Source organism: Elephantulus edwardii, unplaced genomic scaffold (genome assembly GCF_000299155.1).
Source record: "Elephantulus edwardii isolate Elephantulus edwardi_28Jun2011 unplaced genomic scaffold, EleEdw1.0 scaffold00089, whole genome shotgun sequence".
NCBI lineage: Eukaryota > Metazoa > Chordata > Mammalia > Macroscelidea > Macroscelididae > Elephantulus > Elephantulus edwardii.
Window position 1 is genome coordinate 5,849,314 of NW_006399839.1, and position 12,912 is coordinate 5,862,225.

A 12,912-nucleotide genomic window follows, 5' to 3' on the forward strand; every position below is an offset into this window, starting at 1 on the left:
ACAGGAACCAGACAGACAAGGTCCCCTTGTCCCCAAGCAGCTCACAGTCTGGTTGGTAGAGACAGACAATAAACAAGTAAGCACACAAACAAGGCGCATTTGGGATCACAGTAAGACATATCTGGTGTATAGTAAAGTGACAGGGGAACGGGATCTAGTTTAGAAAGGTAAGGTGAGGTCATCTCAGAACAGAACACAGGATAATCATCTACCCTCGTAAAGAGTCGGGAGAGAGCCGGCAGGTCTGTTAAAACGTGAATACGGCAGCAACGCTCCGTTCACAGAGGCTACGTGGGGTGTGAATGGGATCCAAGCACCACCACAGGATCAATGTTGTTGAGGTGCTATACTGGCAATTTTCTGCACACAACGACTTCATGTGACACAGCAGAACTGCCCAATAGATTTTCTTGCCTATAGGTTTTATAGGAGCGGGCCTTTGCTCCCACAGAGCTGCTGGGTGGGTTCAAACTGCTAATCTTTTAGTGATCCCCTAACCATTCCACCACTAGGCTCCTTAAATGGTAAATAAGCCCAAAATCAAAAGTGCCAATATCCAGTCAAATTCCCACTCATAGCAAACCTAGTACTCAAAAGGTCTTCTTAGCTCTAATTTTTACAGAATCAGATACCACAGTTTCTCTCTCACGGAGTGGGTTTGAGCCACCAACCATTGGGTTAGTTGCCAAATGCCTAACCATTGCCTTACATGGCTCTTTGTATGGTAAATACTTAATGCTAGATACTAAACTGCTGTTTCCAGCATCAAGGAAAATACATATTCCTAGAGAAGAGAGGGAGCCTAGTGGTAGAAGTTGTGCTGCAATCTCAAAGGCACAAGATTTGAATCTATCAGCTGCTCTGTAGAAAAAGGAAGGGGCGATATTTTCCCATGTGATTTACTGCCTCTAACAAGCCACTGGAGGGTCAACCATGGGTTGGTTCTGATTTGACAGCAAAACAACCAAGTAAAGGGTGGAAGATCAAACGAAGAAAGGGCACCCTGAGTGGCAGGAGGTCAAGGGGACAGGTGTGGGCATCAGAGCAGTGTGCTGTGTGCTGGGGGCCGTGGGATAACCCAAGGAAACAGAGCATGTGCCGCTCCATGGCAGCCAGTGTGCAATGCTCTGCGCACTCACCTCCTTCAGCTCCAGCTCAATGATCTGCTCCTTGAAGGAGTAAGCCTTGTTCTCTCGCTTCATGTTGGCCTTTTTGATGCTGTCCTGCTGGGCACTGAAACACCAGGGCGGGTGGTCAGCCCCACTGCAAAAAGCCGCTGGGCCCTTTGTCCTGCCAGCCTCACAACAATCGTGACATCTCAGTCTGTTTTTAAGGACTCTCAGGGTTGCATAAACAGTAAACACATGTGGCTGCTAACTAAAAGGTTGGTGGTTCAAGTCTACTCAAGGACACTGAGGAAGAAAGGTCTGCTGATGTACTTCTAAAACAGGAGCACTAAAAACCCAAGGGAGCACGGTTCTACCATAACACACGTGCTGCCGTCAGGAATGAATGGATGACAGCGACAGGTAAGTGATGCCCCAGAAAAATGCTGGGCACTCTAAGAAAACCCGCAAAGGAGGCAGTGTCTCCATCCTGCAGACAAGAAGACTGAGGCTCGGGCAAGAAGGAGCAAGCTCAGGACGATGCCTCACCTCTGGATGATGGACTTGTCGTACAGCTCCCCGGCCGGGGTCTGCATGATGGCAAACTCCTCCCGTGTCACCTGACACAGCGCCGGGTTCTGCACCGAGGCGGTGATGGTGGTAATAATCTGAGGGAGGACCCGGTCCGGGGACAGGAGGGAGAGGGAGCCCATGGCGTTCATGGAAGACTGTCGAACAGACAGACACGTCAGGGTGTGCCCAGGCTGGTGCTCAGCACACTAAAAGGCTGCCAGTCAACAGAGGCCCTTCTGGTGCACACCGTCCTCTGGAGTGGACAGCCATAGCTCCCATGTGCCTTATTTTATTCAACAGCCCTTTTACCCCCTGGCCTGGTAGAGAGCACCTTTACTTAAGGAGGATACATTTTTCACCCACTCTGAATCTCTATCCTTTTATCCAGAGGTGAACATGTGACTCAGGCCAGAGACAGGGAAGGACACAGGGTCTACACCAGGTCAGCCAGAGGCGGTGAAATGACTGGAAAATGCTGGAGTGGAGGAGGAGGAAGATGGAAACTACAGCTCTAGTGGTTTCTTGATCTCAAACTACAGGTCTAGTGGCTCCTTGTTATGAAACAGGTAGACTGACAATGGAACCAATGTATGAGAGAGCAAGACAAGAGACCGGATGGATCAGAGAATCAAGGGGACCCTAACGGCTGTCCTGAGTGCTACATCTGAGTCCCTATGGTGACAGCACCCAAAACTACTCATGTCTTTAGGCTTAGCAATTTTATCAGGTGGCATGTTCTCTTCTGAGCTGAAACCAGTTGGTGTCTTCTGGCATCAACAACCCAAAGGTCCCAGCCCACACGTCATTAACACTTTGCCTGCTTCTTTGAATCCTCCCTTCCAGCACCCTATGAAGAGTGGGCTCATGCAAGGCCAGAACCCGCCCACACGCCAATCACCTGGCTCAGAGGGCCCTGCACGGTAATTCTGGGGATGATCTGATCCAGGTGCTTGGTGATAAAGTCATCGAGATCTATCTTCATCCTGGTGAGAAGTGCTGGCCAAAGGCCAGCCTGTACAGCCACTGTGGGGAGGGAGTTCTATGAAGCCTTCACCTGGCCCGCTCCCTCCTGCCCGCCTAGCCCACTGTCTCCTGTCAACCAACTCCACCTTCCAGGCCCACCTGGCCCATTCCCTCCTGCCTACCTGGCCCATTCCCTCCTGCCCACCTGGCCCGTTCCCTCCTGCCCAAGTGGCCCACTCCATCCTGCCCCTCTTTCCACTCCCTCTTGCCCACCTGGTCTGCTCCCTCCTGCCCATGAGCCCTGTCCTCCAGGACTGCCCAAGCCACAAACCTAAGGAAGGGTGGTGGGATATGATCAGCATCTCCTGGGCCAGCTGCTCAAGGTTGGAGGTGTCTTCCTCCAGGCCCTGTACCCCGGAAATGACGCACAGGGCCTCCTGCAGGACTCGTGGAGGCACGTAGGCCTTGCCTGCCTCGGTTACCTCCCCAGCATCAGTCACCAGGGCCTCAGAGGGCAGCACCTACATGGAGACAATGCTTGAGCTCCTACTGCTCAGAAGCCTGCAAGATGGGACAACAGGTGACAAAGATCCACGGACACAGCTACCCCCAGCCAGGGGTGTCTGCAATAGTAGGGGACTGGGGCCCAGCTTCCTATACTGGGATCCATTAGATGAGATGGGCCTGGAAGGAAGGAGTACCAATGCCCTTACCTCTAAAAATGCCATCAAAGGCAAAGAGGCCAATAAAAACTGGTCTAGGAGACCCAGCCAAAGACTGGACACCATTCCCCAGAGAGCTCACAGAGTGGGGAGCAAGAACCACAGCACCCAGGCTATGGACCAGGAGTCATCTTGGGTCTACTCCCAGCTCTGCCACCACTGGCTAGACACCTCATGCCAGTTGTCTCACACACAGTGAGTTCCAGACAACTCACAAAAATTAAGACAAAAAAGCCCATCTGCTGTTAGAGGTATAGAGGAAAAGTGAAAGGAAGGATGGGTAGAAAGTACTGTAAGTATTATAAAGTGCTTTAAAAGCATAAAGATTTGGGGGGGAGGGGTGGGCAGGGAGAAAAACGCAACAATGAATGAATGGAAATAAAAAATCTCTGTAAACGTTCATTAAAAATAATAAAATATATTTTTAAAAAAAGCATAGTTACTCGGTCTCTTAATGGATGAGATGGATAAACTACATGTCACAAGGTCAGGGGGAAAAAAGCAAGTCTTTGCTGAGGAGGAGGCTGTACACAGAACAAGGGGCCGCTGGAGCGCATGATGGGAGGCTGCTAACATCACCCAGACTCAGAGCGAGCAAGCAGAGGCAGCAGCCGCCTGGCCAGAGCTGGAGAACACAGGTGCCCTTACCTTGTGAGAACTGAGGACCATCTTCAGCTCCTCCAGGAGGCCGCATGCCAGCTTGAAGCCCCCGAGAGAGGATAGCAGCTTGCGAACTGTCTGCTGGGCCTGCCGGCGGACATTCCAGGTCCGGCTCAGGAGCACAGCCACCAGAGCCCGGTGGTACTGCCTGCAAGCACAGGGACAGACTGGGTCCCAGGACTTCCCCACGGCCAGCTTCCCCTCTCCCTTCTCCCTGGCTGGTCCCTGCCCACACCACCAAGTCAGTCTCCACTTCCCTTCTCCATGGCAGGTCGATCCCCTGCCCACTATGACCAAGCTGGTGAGACCGCACCTCCCTTCTCTCTAGCCAGCCTCCAACTTCTCTTCTCCACAGTCGACTTCTCCCCTCTCCACTATCCCCCTTCCCCTCAGCCACTACCTCCCCTCTACCTCCCTTTTCCATAGCCAGTCAGTCCCCATTTCCTTTTACCATGGCTGCCCCCCACCTGCCTGGGTACGTACTGAACTTTGCTGCCTGTGAGCCTATTCGGGTGGTCAAGGAATAGTCGCTCCGTCAGATGTAGCACTGTGCACAGGGCTGGTGGGAGAGAAAGACGCATTTTTAAAACATGCGTGTATACACGCACGTGCACACACCTGGAAAGAAACGGAAAATTAACCCTCAAAGGTAAACATCCTTACCACGAATGTGAAATTATAGGACACTCCTATATTGGCTCCTCTGTGCTTTATTTAGCACACATACATTTTGGAATAGTGAAAAGGAAAGATCTTTTTTTAATACTATCCAGTTCTAAAACAGGAGAAAGCTCTTGAAAGAACGAGTTCTGAGTAGAGGAAACAATGTGTATGGTAGTCACATGACCACTTGTGCAAAAATGTCAGCAAGTTTACAAACACATTTATTCACAGAAGTATAAAATATCCAGAACCTGGTCAAACCCACTGTCTTGGAAACACTATGGACAATCTTCCTTCATCCTGGGTGGCTCTGAGTCAGCAGTGAGCCGATGGCACTGACCGGGGTCTGTAATGAGCACCCTGGTGGCACAGTGGGTAAACGCTCTGCTGCTAACGGAGCCAGCAGTTCAAACCCATCAGCCACCTTGCAAAAAGATGTCAATCAGCTTCCCTAAATCCTGCAGCGCTAGAAGCCCCATGGAGCAGTTCTCCGCCACGCTACAAAGCTGCTAGGAGTCAGGATAGACTTTACGGTGGTGAGTCTGATTTCACGGAGAAGGAGCAGAAAACCTGAGTGGTTTTAAGTAGGAGTAGAGTTTTCAGTCCAGACCCTCTGGTGTATGTCAACTTTTTAATCATGCAAATCAATTCTTATTCAGAAACTTTTTATTTTAAATCAGGAAATGGCTCATAGCAGTTGGTCATTAATAGGGTGTTGTGACTTCTGAGTCAAAAGGCTTTTGAAATTAGTTATTAGGCAGACATCCCTAAGGCAAACACGATTTTGAACATACATTTAAAGACCCACTGTTCCTTTTCTGCCATGATAGAAACCAGTAGTTTCAGTGCTTCCTGCTGGAGGGGTGGGGCCCGTCACAACACCCCCAGAGCTTGCTGGTTCCCGCTTGAACATCAGAAAGCCTTCGAGACAGCCCCAATTAACCAATCTGCTATAATTACAGCTAGTAACACAGTTCACAACCACTAATGCTCGTCTCCAAACATCACCCACTCCCCCATCCCCTTAGCCTTCATCTCCCCCACAGGAACGAGTCTGTTGCCTGCATAGTTCAGCTGCTGGCCGACCACCTGTGAGGCAGGCTTTTGCAGAACTAACCAAGAAAGGTCCTCCCAGCCTGGGCAGCTCAGCCTCAGCAAGGTGTTCAGCTGTGTGGCCAGAACTCACCGTCCTCAGATGCCATAAGTAGGAATTTCTCTGAAGTGAAAAGCTGCCTCTTCTCATCCACAATCAGCTGCCAGAAACCACTCAGTTTGGCTTCTAAGAGAAACAAAAGGTTTTCCCTGAAACACCACAACATGGCCACCAGGACTGATCCTGTCCATTCTGAATCTGTCAGCATGACTTTGCTGATAGATCCTCTTCCCTCCTCTTAGGTAGCCGGGATGGCTCTCTCCTAGGCTCAGGGCCATCCCCCGATCTGAGAACTAACAACAGTCCTGTTGCTGTTGTGTACCACAGAGTCAGAACCAACCCATAGCTGACCCTCTGGTGGGTTCTCAGAGTCAGTTAATCACACAAGAGGAGACTGCCCATCCTTCTCCCATGGAGCAGCTAGTGGCCTCAAACCACATGCTTTCGGGACTGCAGGACAGCTTCTTGTTATTAGACCACCAAAGCTCCCTAGTAACTGTCCTTCTAGTGTCACATCCTGCTTGAAACCATCAGAGGCCCTCACTGCCTACAGATGCCTGGGAGAGCAATGACATGCCCACGTTCCCTGAGCTCACACTGGCCCATGGAACCTCTCAGCCTTCAGGGTCCCCAAGTCAAAGGCCTCCTCCCCCAGGAAGCCTTGCTGGATTCCACTGCCTATTGTCGAAATGAAAGTATCTCCTTCCAAACAGCTTTAATGGCACGTTTTACCTTTTAACACCCTCTCTCCTGTCAGGACAAGTACCCTGAAATGTGCTAAAGCTAAGGTTTGTTTGTCTCTGCATCTCAGAAAGGCAATCCAGCTCTATGGCACAAAGGCAGCAGGCACAATATACAAAGATGTCAACTTTATTTCCACCTACAGAAATAGGCTCAAACGTCACAGACTGCAATGTAGCCACCAAAGAAAAAGAACAAGAAAGGTCTGCACTGACTCGGAGCCCTTTCTGAGACACTTGGAGCAGACTGCATAGCATGTGCCACACGCCACTTGACATGTCTGGCTGATCACGCATCAACTATCTCCAGACAAAGACAGTACACTGGTACTATTACCTCAATGGGGACTTGAATGGCTGGGAGAAAGGGCTAAGGAAAGCTTTTCATACTCACTCATCTGTGCCTTTTCAACTGTGTCCTCTCTAAACATACAGCTAATTAAAAACAGTCCCACTACTACAACCCAGGTCTCTCTGGGTGTTAATTACTGGCCCGGCTCCCCAGAGCACTCAAGAAACAGGGCAAGGAAGGACAGTGACAGAGTCCCGTGGTTCACTCTCATCTCTGGAGGGACACATCCCTACAGACCCAGCAAGCCACCCCTGTAACACCCATCGGGCAGACCTTCCCACCATCCTCCTCGCACTTGTGTCTCACCAGCTTGCGCATCAGCCACCGACAGCTTCGTGAGCAGCAAGGCTGCAGCAGCCCCCTCAGTGACGATGGGGACCTGAGTGCTCTGAGAGGCTGCCTTCTCCACGGTCTGGATGAGCAAGGGCAGCAAGTCCAGGGCCTGCAGCAGGGTGTCACCTGCAGGGAGAGGACAAGGTCTCACAGAATGGGCCTGATCCTGAGAGGGACGAGGTGACTTGGGAAAGGAGTCACCTGCCTGGGTCTGAACAAGGTGTCACAATCCATTAACTGGCCGAGTGTTTCGCACTGAGAAGTAGAATTAGAATCAAGCATGTAAGGTCTGTATAAACAGAGCTGGAAGGATTCTTACTACACAAATTGCCCCTCTGATGGATGAGGAAAGAGACTGACAGAGGTCAAGTACATGTTCAATGTCATCCAGCTCACTGAGGCCAAGCCTGGCCCAAGCTTAGCCCAGCTGGTTCCTGCAAGTTCCAAAACTGGAACCAATCTGCTCATCTATGAACTAAACCCATTTAAAAAACAATACAGAAACTAGTTAAAAATCACAGCTAAGCACGTTTTCTTAACTACCACAGAGAAATATAAAAATCTTTTCAGAGAAAAAACCAATACCTTTCTCAGGAATTTTAATCTAAAAAAATCCTATTCATTACCTACTCTAAAAATACTGACAACTAATTTAAGCAGAAGATAAGGTTAAACAAGCCAGGGAACACAATCTAAAACCTGAGGTCAATCAACACGACAAAATTTTTTATTTGGTTCCTTGGCTTGGAGGTTCAGTCATAGTTTCTAGATAGTCCAATCAATCAGCCTAAAAACATGTTTGGGGTTTCTGTTCTGCTTCTGAGTCTATTATGTAGTGTCTGGGGTCTTAAAAGCTTGCAAGAGACCATTCAAGATATAACAATTGATCTCTATTTGCCTGGAGCCAAGGAGGAAGGAAAGTCAGAGCTCAGAGAAGGAAACAGCTGCATGACTAATGGCCTCCATGAACAACTGCCTCCTTTATCACAAGACCAGAAGAACTGGATGGTGTCCAGACCCCATCCCTAAATACGCTGACCAAAGATTCCTGATCCAAAGGGGAAGAACTACAGAACAGAATGTCAAACTCTCATAGACTCTAGATTTTCCAGAGCCATGCCAGCAGATGAATCTCTGAAACTACTGCTCTCAGATAACGTTTAAACCCTTAAGCCAAAAATATCCTCCAAAGTCTTAATACTGTAAGCTTAACTAATCTGAAAAGTCCTCTCTCTTAAAAATTATCTTTGCTGTTGTGTGTCATTTAGTCAAAACCAATCCATAGCTGACCCTCCAGGGGGTTTTATGAGGCTGTAAATCACCCTGCCTTCTCCTGTGGAGCAGCTGGTAGATTCGAACCACCTGCCTTTGGATTGCACCACAGCTTCTTACCACTAGGCCACTAGAACTCAAAATTATCTATATGGGATCAAATTCCCAATTGTGTTGTTGTTATGTGCCGTCGAGTCATCTGCGACTCATAGCGACCCTATGTACAACAGCCCTAAACCCTGCTTTATCCTGTGCCAGTCGCATTGCCTCTGATACATCCATCCCGATTACCCCAGTCACTGAATCAATCCACCTCGTAAAGGGTCTTCCCCTCCTGCGCTGTCCCTCTACTCTACCCAGCATGATGTCCCTCTTCAAAGACCTGTCCCTCCTGGCAACATGTCCAAAGTATGTCAGACGAAGCCCCAGAATCTTTGCCTCCAAGGAGTAGCCTGGTTTAACCCTCTCTAGAATGAATCTGTTTTCTTGGCAGTCCATGGTACATTCAATACTCTTCTCCAGCATCACAGCTCAAAGGCGTAAATTCTCCTGTCCTCCCTAGTCATTGTCCAGCTCTCTGATGCATAACAAGTGATTGCAAAAACCATGGCCTGTATCAGGCGGACCTTAGTCTCCAGAGAGACCCCGTTGCTCTTGAGTACTTTAGAGAGGTCCCAATAACAACTGGAAAATTAAACAGGAATCTTAGGAGGCCAGTGAGTTACAAAGTAATTAAGATTCTGGGGGTAAATGACATAGATGTACACAGACTAAGTTCTGTAATCAGATTTTGTTACCTCTGCCCATAAGACAGGTAACATTGTACTTAACTACACACTTCTTTTGTTGTTGTTGTTGCTTGTTTTGTTGGAAACATCCAAAGCATCATAGTCAGAAGCAAGTTGGAAATAGGCCTTCTTCTCTCCATCAGGCCTAATCAAGGTGTTGACCTTGGCCATGTCAATGTCATAAAGCTTCTTCACAGCTTGTTTGATCTGGTTTCTGTTCGCCTTGACATCCCAGTGAACACAAGTGTGTTATCTTCTGTCTTCTCCAGGGCTGACTCAGTGGTCAGGGGAAACTTGATAATGGCCTAGTGGTCAAGCTTGTTTCTCCTGGGGGCGCTCTTCGGGGGTATCTGGACTGCCTTCAGAGTCTCAGCATCTTAGGCCGCCTGAAGGTGGGTGACGTGCTTTGTGGCTGTGGATGCCCTTCAAGACGTCCTTCTTCACATGTGACTTTCGTAATGAAGAGAGAGAGAAAAAAATCCCCTCCAGACAATGGAGAGGCCTCATCATAGTCCCTCTTTCCTGAAGGAGTGTTCCAGATCTTGAAAAAAATTTTAAAAATTGCCTTCTTGGCCTTTAATGCCTTTGCTTTGGCTTCAGTTTTTGGGAGGGACGGGGCTTCCTTCTTCGCTTTTTGGGGCCATCTTTGTAGAAAAGGCTTAACCACACATTTCTACCCACAGGGAGTCTAGACTTCAACCCACAGTGTCCCTGGCTTTGTATAAACCTCACGTACCACCACAACGAGATGGTCTGAGGCTTGGAGCTCTGAAATGTGCTTTAAGCCAATGGAGTGGTCTAGTAGGTAAAGAGTTGCACTGCTGACCCAAAGAAAACAGTTCAAATCCACCAGTTGTTCTTCAGGAGAAAGATGGACAATCTCCTCCTGTATGATTTACAGCCTCTGAAAACCCACCAGAGGGTCAGCGAAGAATTTGTTCTGTCTCAGCAGCAATGAGATGAGTCGGGAAGTACTGAAGCAAGGAGGCCTGAATAAACTAACAGTGGCAATGAAATGTGCTTTGGAAAAAGGTTTCTTGTCCTCAACATGGTGCAGAAAAATTGTTTTCAGTCTCTTTCCTACTTATTGAGAAAAATATCTAATTGTCAAGTTGTTCTGCTAAGACACATTTCATACAGAAGCATGACCCCTTTTCTAAAGGAGTTTTAAGAACATCCTTAATTCCCCCCCCCCTTTACTAAAACATTCCTTATTCTTCTGCATTTCTTAGTGACATCATTTATTTTGGTCAAGCTTGTCACACTTCATCCACACTGTTATTTTTTCCCAGCACCCAAAATAATACATGTGTATCCCAAGAGTGACTCCCTCTCTCCCCCCTCATCCCTGGTAACTGCTGCTGAACAAGATTTCTATGCATGTACCTCTCCTTCTCATTTTAGAAACATGAGATCCTACCACCGTACATGTCCTTTTGTGACTAACTTCATCAGCATGATGTGCTGCTGTGTCATTCGCATTGCACTCTGGGAACTCATCATGAACTCTAGATGTTTAGTTTTGATTTTTAAAGTACAGATCACTGCAAGTCTATACCTTTTCAAAGAAATACAAGCTTACATTGGAGGCAGAAATGAGCCTCAGAGATCTCTGCTGTTGATCTCAAGTTCCCACATACTTCAGAGCTTCCCCGAGCTCTGCTTGGGAGCTCTGCTCTGGAGGGCGTGAGGTTAGAAAAGCACAGGCTTGCTGGCACCACAGAGGGCAGTAGTGTCAGTTTTAAAAGGCCTAAAGCAAAGCTGAAACAAGCTGGACTCTGAAGGTTGTCTTACCATTTTCCTATGCTCTTCAGATTCTCACCTGGGTTCGTTCTGCATAAAGATTTAGATGATGACTTTCTAATGGGAGAAGAAGCTGAGACTAGACTGTGAAGCTCAAACTATGATTTCCAGCTTTATGGGTGATTAATCCTTTTGCCAAGAAGCATAGGTGGCACAGTGATTAAAGTGTTCAGCTGTAATCAAAAGGTCAGTGTTTAAACCCAGCAGCCCGTGGCATACAGGTTGTAGTGGTGTGTGTCGGGAAGATTACATTCTTGAAAACACACTGAGGCAGTTCTAGGGGTCATTAGGAGTCGGAATCAACTCCATAGCAACAGGTTCGCTCTGCTTCTATTCTGAGTGCAGGGTAACAATACCTGGATGAACTCCAGTGTTTCCAAAGGTTCAGGAGAAAATTATGTGAAAAGACCAAGCCGGGAAAGCATGACATCATGAAAATGGTCTGAAGGCCGGGTCATCTCTGCAGGGGAGTCATGGACAAGGACCACGGAGGCTTCTTACCTCGGAAGGAGGCCAGCATGCACTGCAAGTAAGCATGCCTCACTGCGGAGGTGGAGGTTTTAAGGCTAAAAGCTTTCTTGAACCATTCTGTGAGCTTCTTGGGCACTTCCGTGGTGAACCGGTTACACCAGAGGGCCAGGACCGAGACGGCGTGCACCAAGGTACCTTCATGAACTAAGACAGGAAGCAGAAACCCAGTCAGTCGGGGCCTTGTGATGGGTTCCAGCACTGCAAGCAGTTCACATAAGCAAGCAGGATGCAGGGAAGGAGGGCAGCCGCAGAAAGACTGTGGGGAAGGAGCGTCAGCGTCAGCACGGCGCACAGAAATTACCTTCTTGCTGGAGAAATGGGATGAACAGTTCAGCCACAGTGCCGTTCAGGACTTGACTAGAAGGCCCAGACACCACGTGGTGACTGACACTCCCGATCCCTGTAAGGCAGGAGATGCCCGCCCTGGTTAGGTCCTTGTCGCCAGAGCACCAGAAATGTGTCATTCTTCCTGCCACCTCACCCACAGAGAGCTCAGTCCAGGCCACAGCTTTGTGTCTCTCCTCAGCCATTACAGACCCTCCCTCGACCCAACTGTCCTGCCTTTTCTGGACACCAGGACCCCACTTGATGTGACCTGTGCTAAGCAGGCAGGAGCAAGTCCTGGGAGCCAAGATGAAGGTGCAAGACCATCCGGGGATTCCAGACCCTAACGAAGCCTCCTCTTCCACACTAGCTGTTAGACCACCCTCACCTCTTCTCCCTTTTTCCCATCAGCCCAGGGCACACTGTACCTGAGAGGACGCTGATCTTCTGGACGACGATGGTTAGTTTTCCCTCCGAGCCTGAGAGGAGAGACAGAGACAACTGAAAATTCTCACCTGTTGAGGAGTACGTCTGCCAACCTCAAAGCTTCCTCAGGCATTTGGGAGTTGATCCTCCTGTTATCTCTAGCCACCATCTGACTCCCAGCACCACACTGTCTTCTAGCTTATCTTCAACTTTCTATCACTGGAACGCATCCTCGTGTCTGACTTCTTTCAATAAAACATTTCTGAGATTTGAGACCTGTTCTTATTGTTAGGGTTGTTGTTATTGTATCGTGCTGTCCAGTGGGAACCGACTCAGTTGATCCTCCAGCAGATTTTCAGAGGTTGCAAACTGAACGGGAGGAGACTGTCCATCTTTCTCCCTTAGAGTAGCTGATGGATCCAAACTGTGTACCTAGAAGTTGGCAGCTTAACTCCTTATCCCTCGGCCACCAGAGTCCCCTTACTGTTACGGTTCTCAGCAGT

General features: G+C 48.7%; 1 protein-coding gene across 1 annotated transcript in view; it reads right to left on the reverse strand.

Moving 5' to 3' along the window:
• GCN1L1 (GCN1 general control of amino-acid synthesis 1-like 1 (yeast)) overlaps window positions 1–12,912 on the reverse strand; it is a 77,628-nt gene that overhangs the window by 44,514 nt on the left and 20,202 nt on the right. Inside the window, exons 12-22 of the mRNA XM_006890420.1 lie at window positions 12,412–12,462; window positions 11,961–12,059; window positions 11,630–11,803; window positions 7,239–7,391; window positions 5,874–5,966; window positions 4,508–4,583; window positions 4,013–4,172; window positions 2,974–3,163; window positions 2,578–2,702; window positions 1,656–1,834; window positions 1,140–1,233 (exon numbers count right to left, since the gene is read on the reverse strand). Of these exons, the coding sequence (XP_006890482.1) occupies window positions 1,140–1,233; window positions 1,656–1,834; window positions 2,578–2,702; window positions 2,974–3,163; window positions 4,013–4,172; window positions 4,508–4,583; window positions 5,874–5,966; window positions 7,239–7,391; window positions 11,630–11,803; window positions 11,961–12,059; window positions 12,412–12,462 (1,394 nt within the window). The remainder of the gene's footprint in view (window positions 1–1,139; window positions 1,234–1,655; window positions 1,835–2,577; window positions 2,703–2,973; window positions 3,164–4,012; window positions 4,173–4,507; window positions 4,584–5,873; window positions 5,967–7,238; window positions 7,392–11,629; window positions 11,804–11,960; window positions 12,060–12,411; window positions 12,463–12,912) is intronic.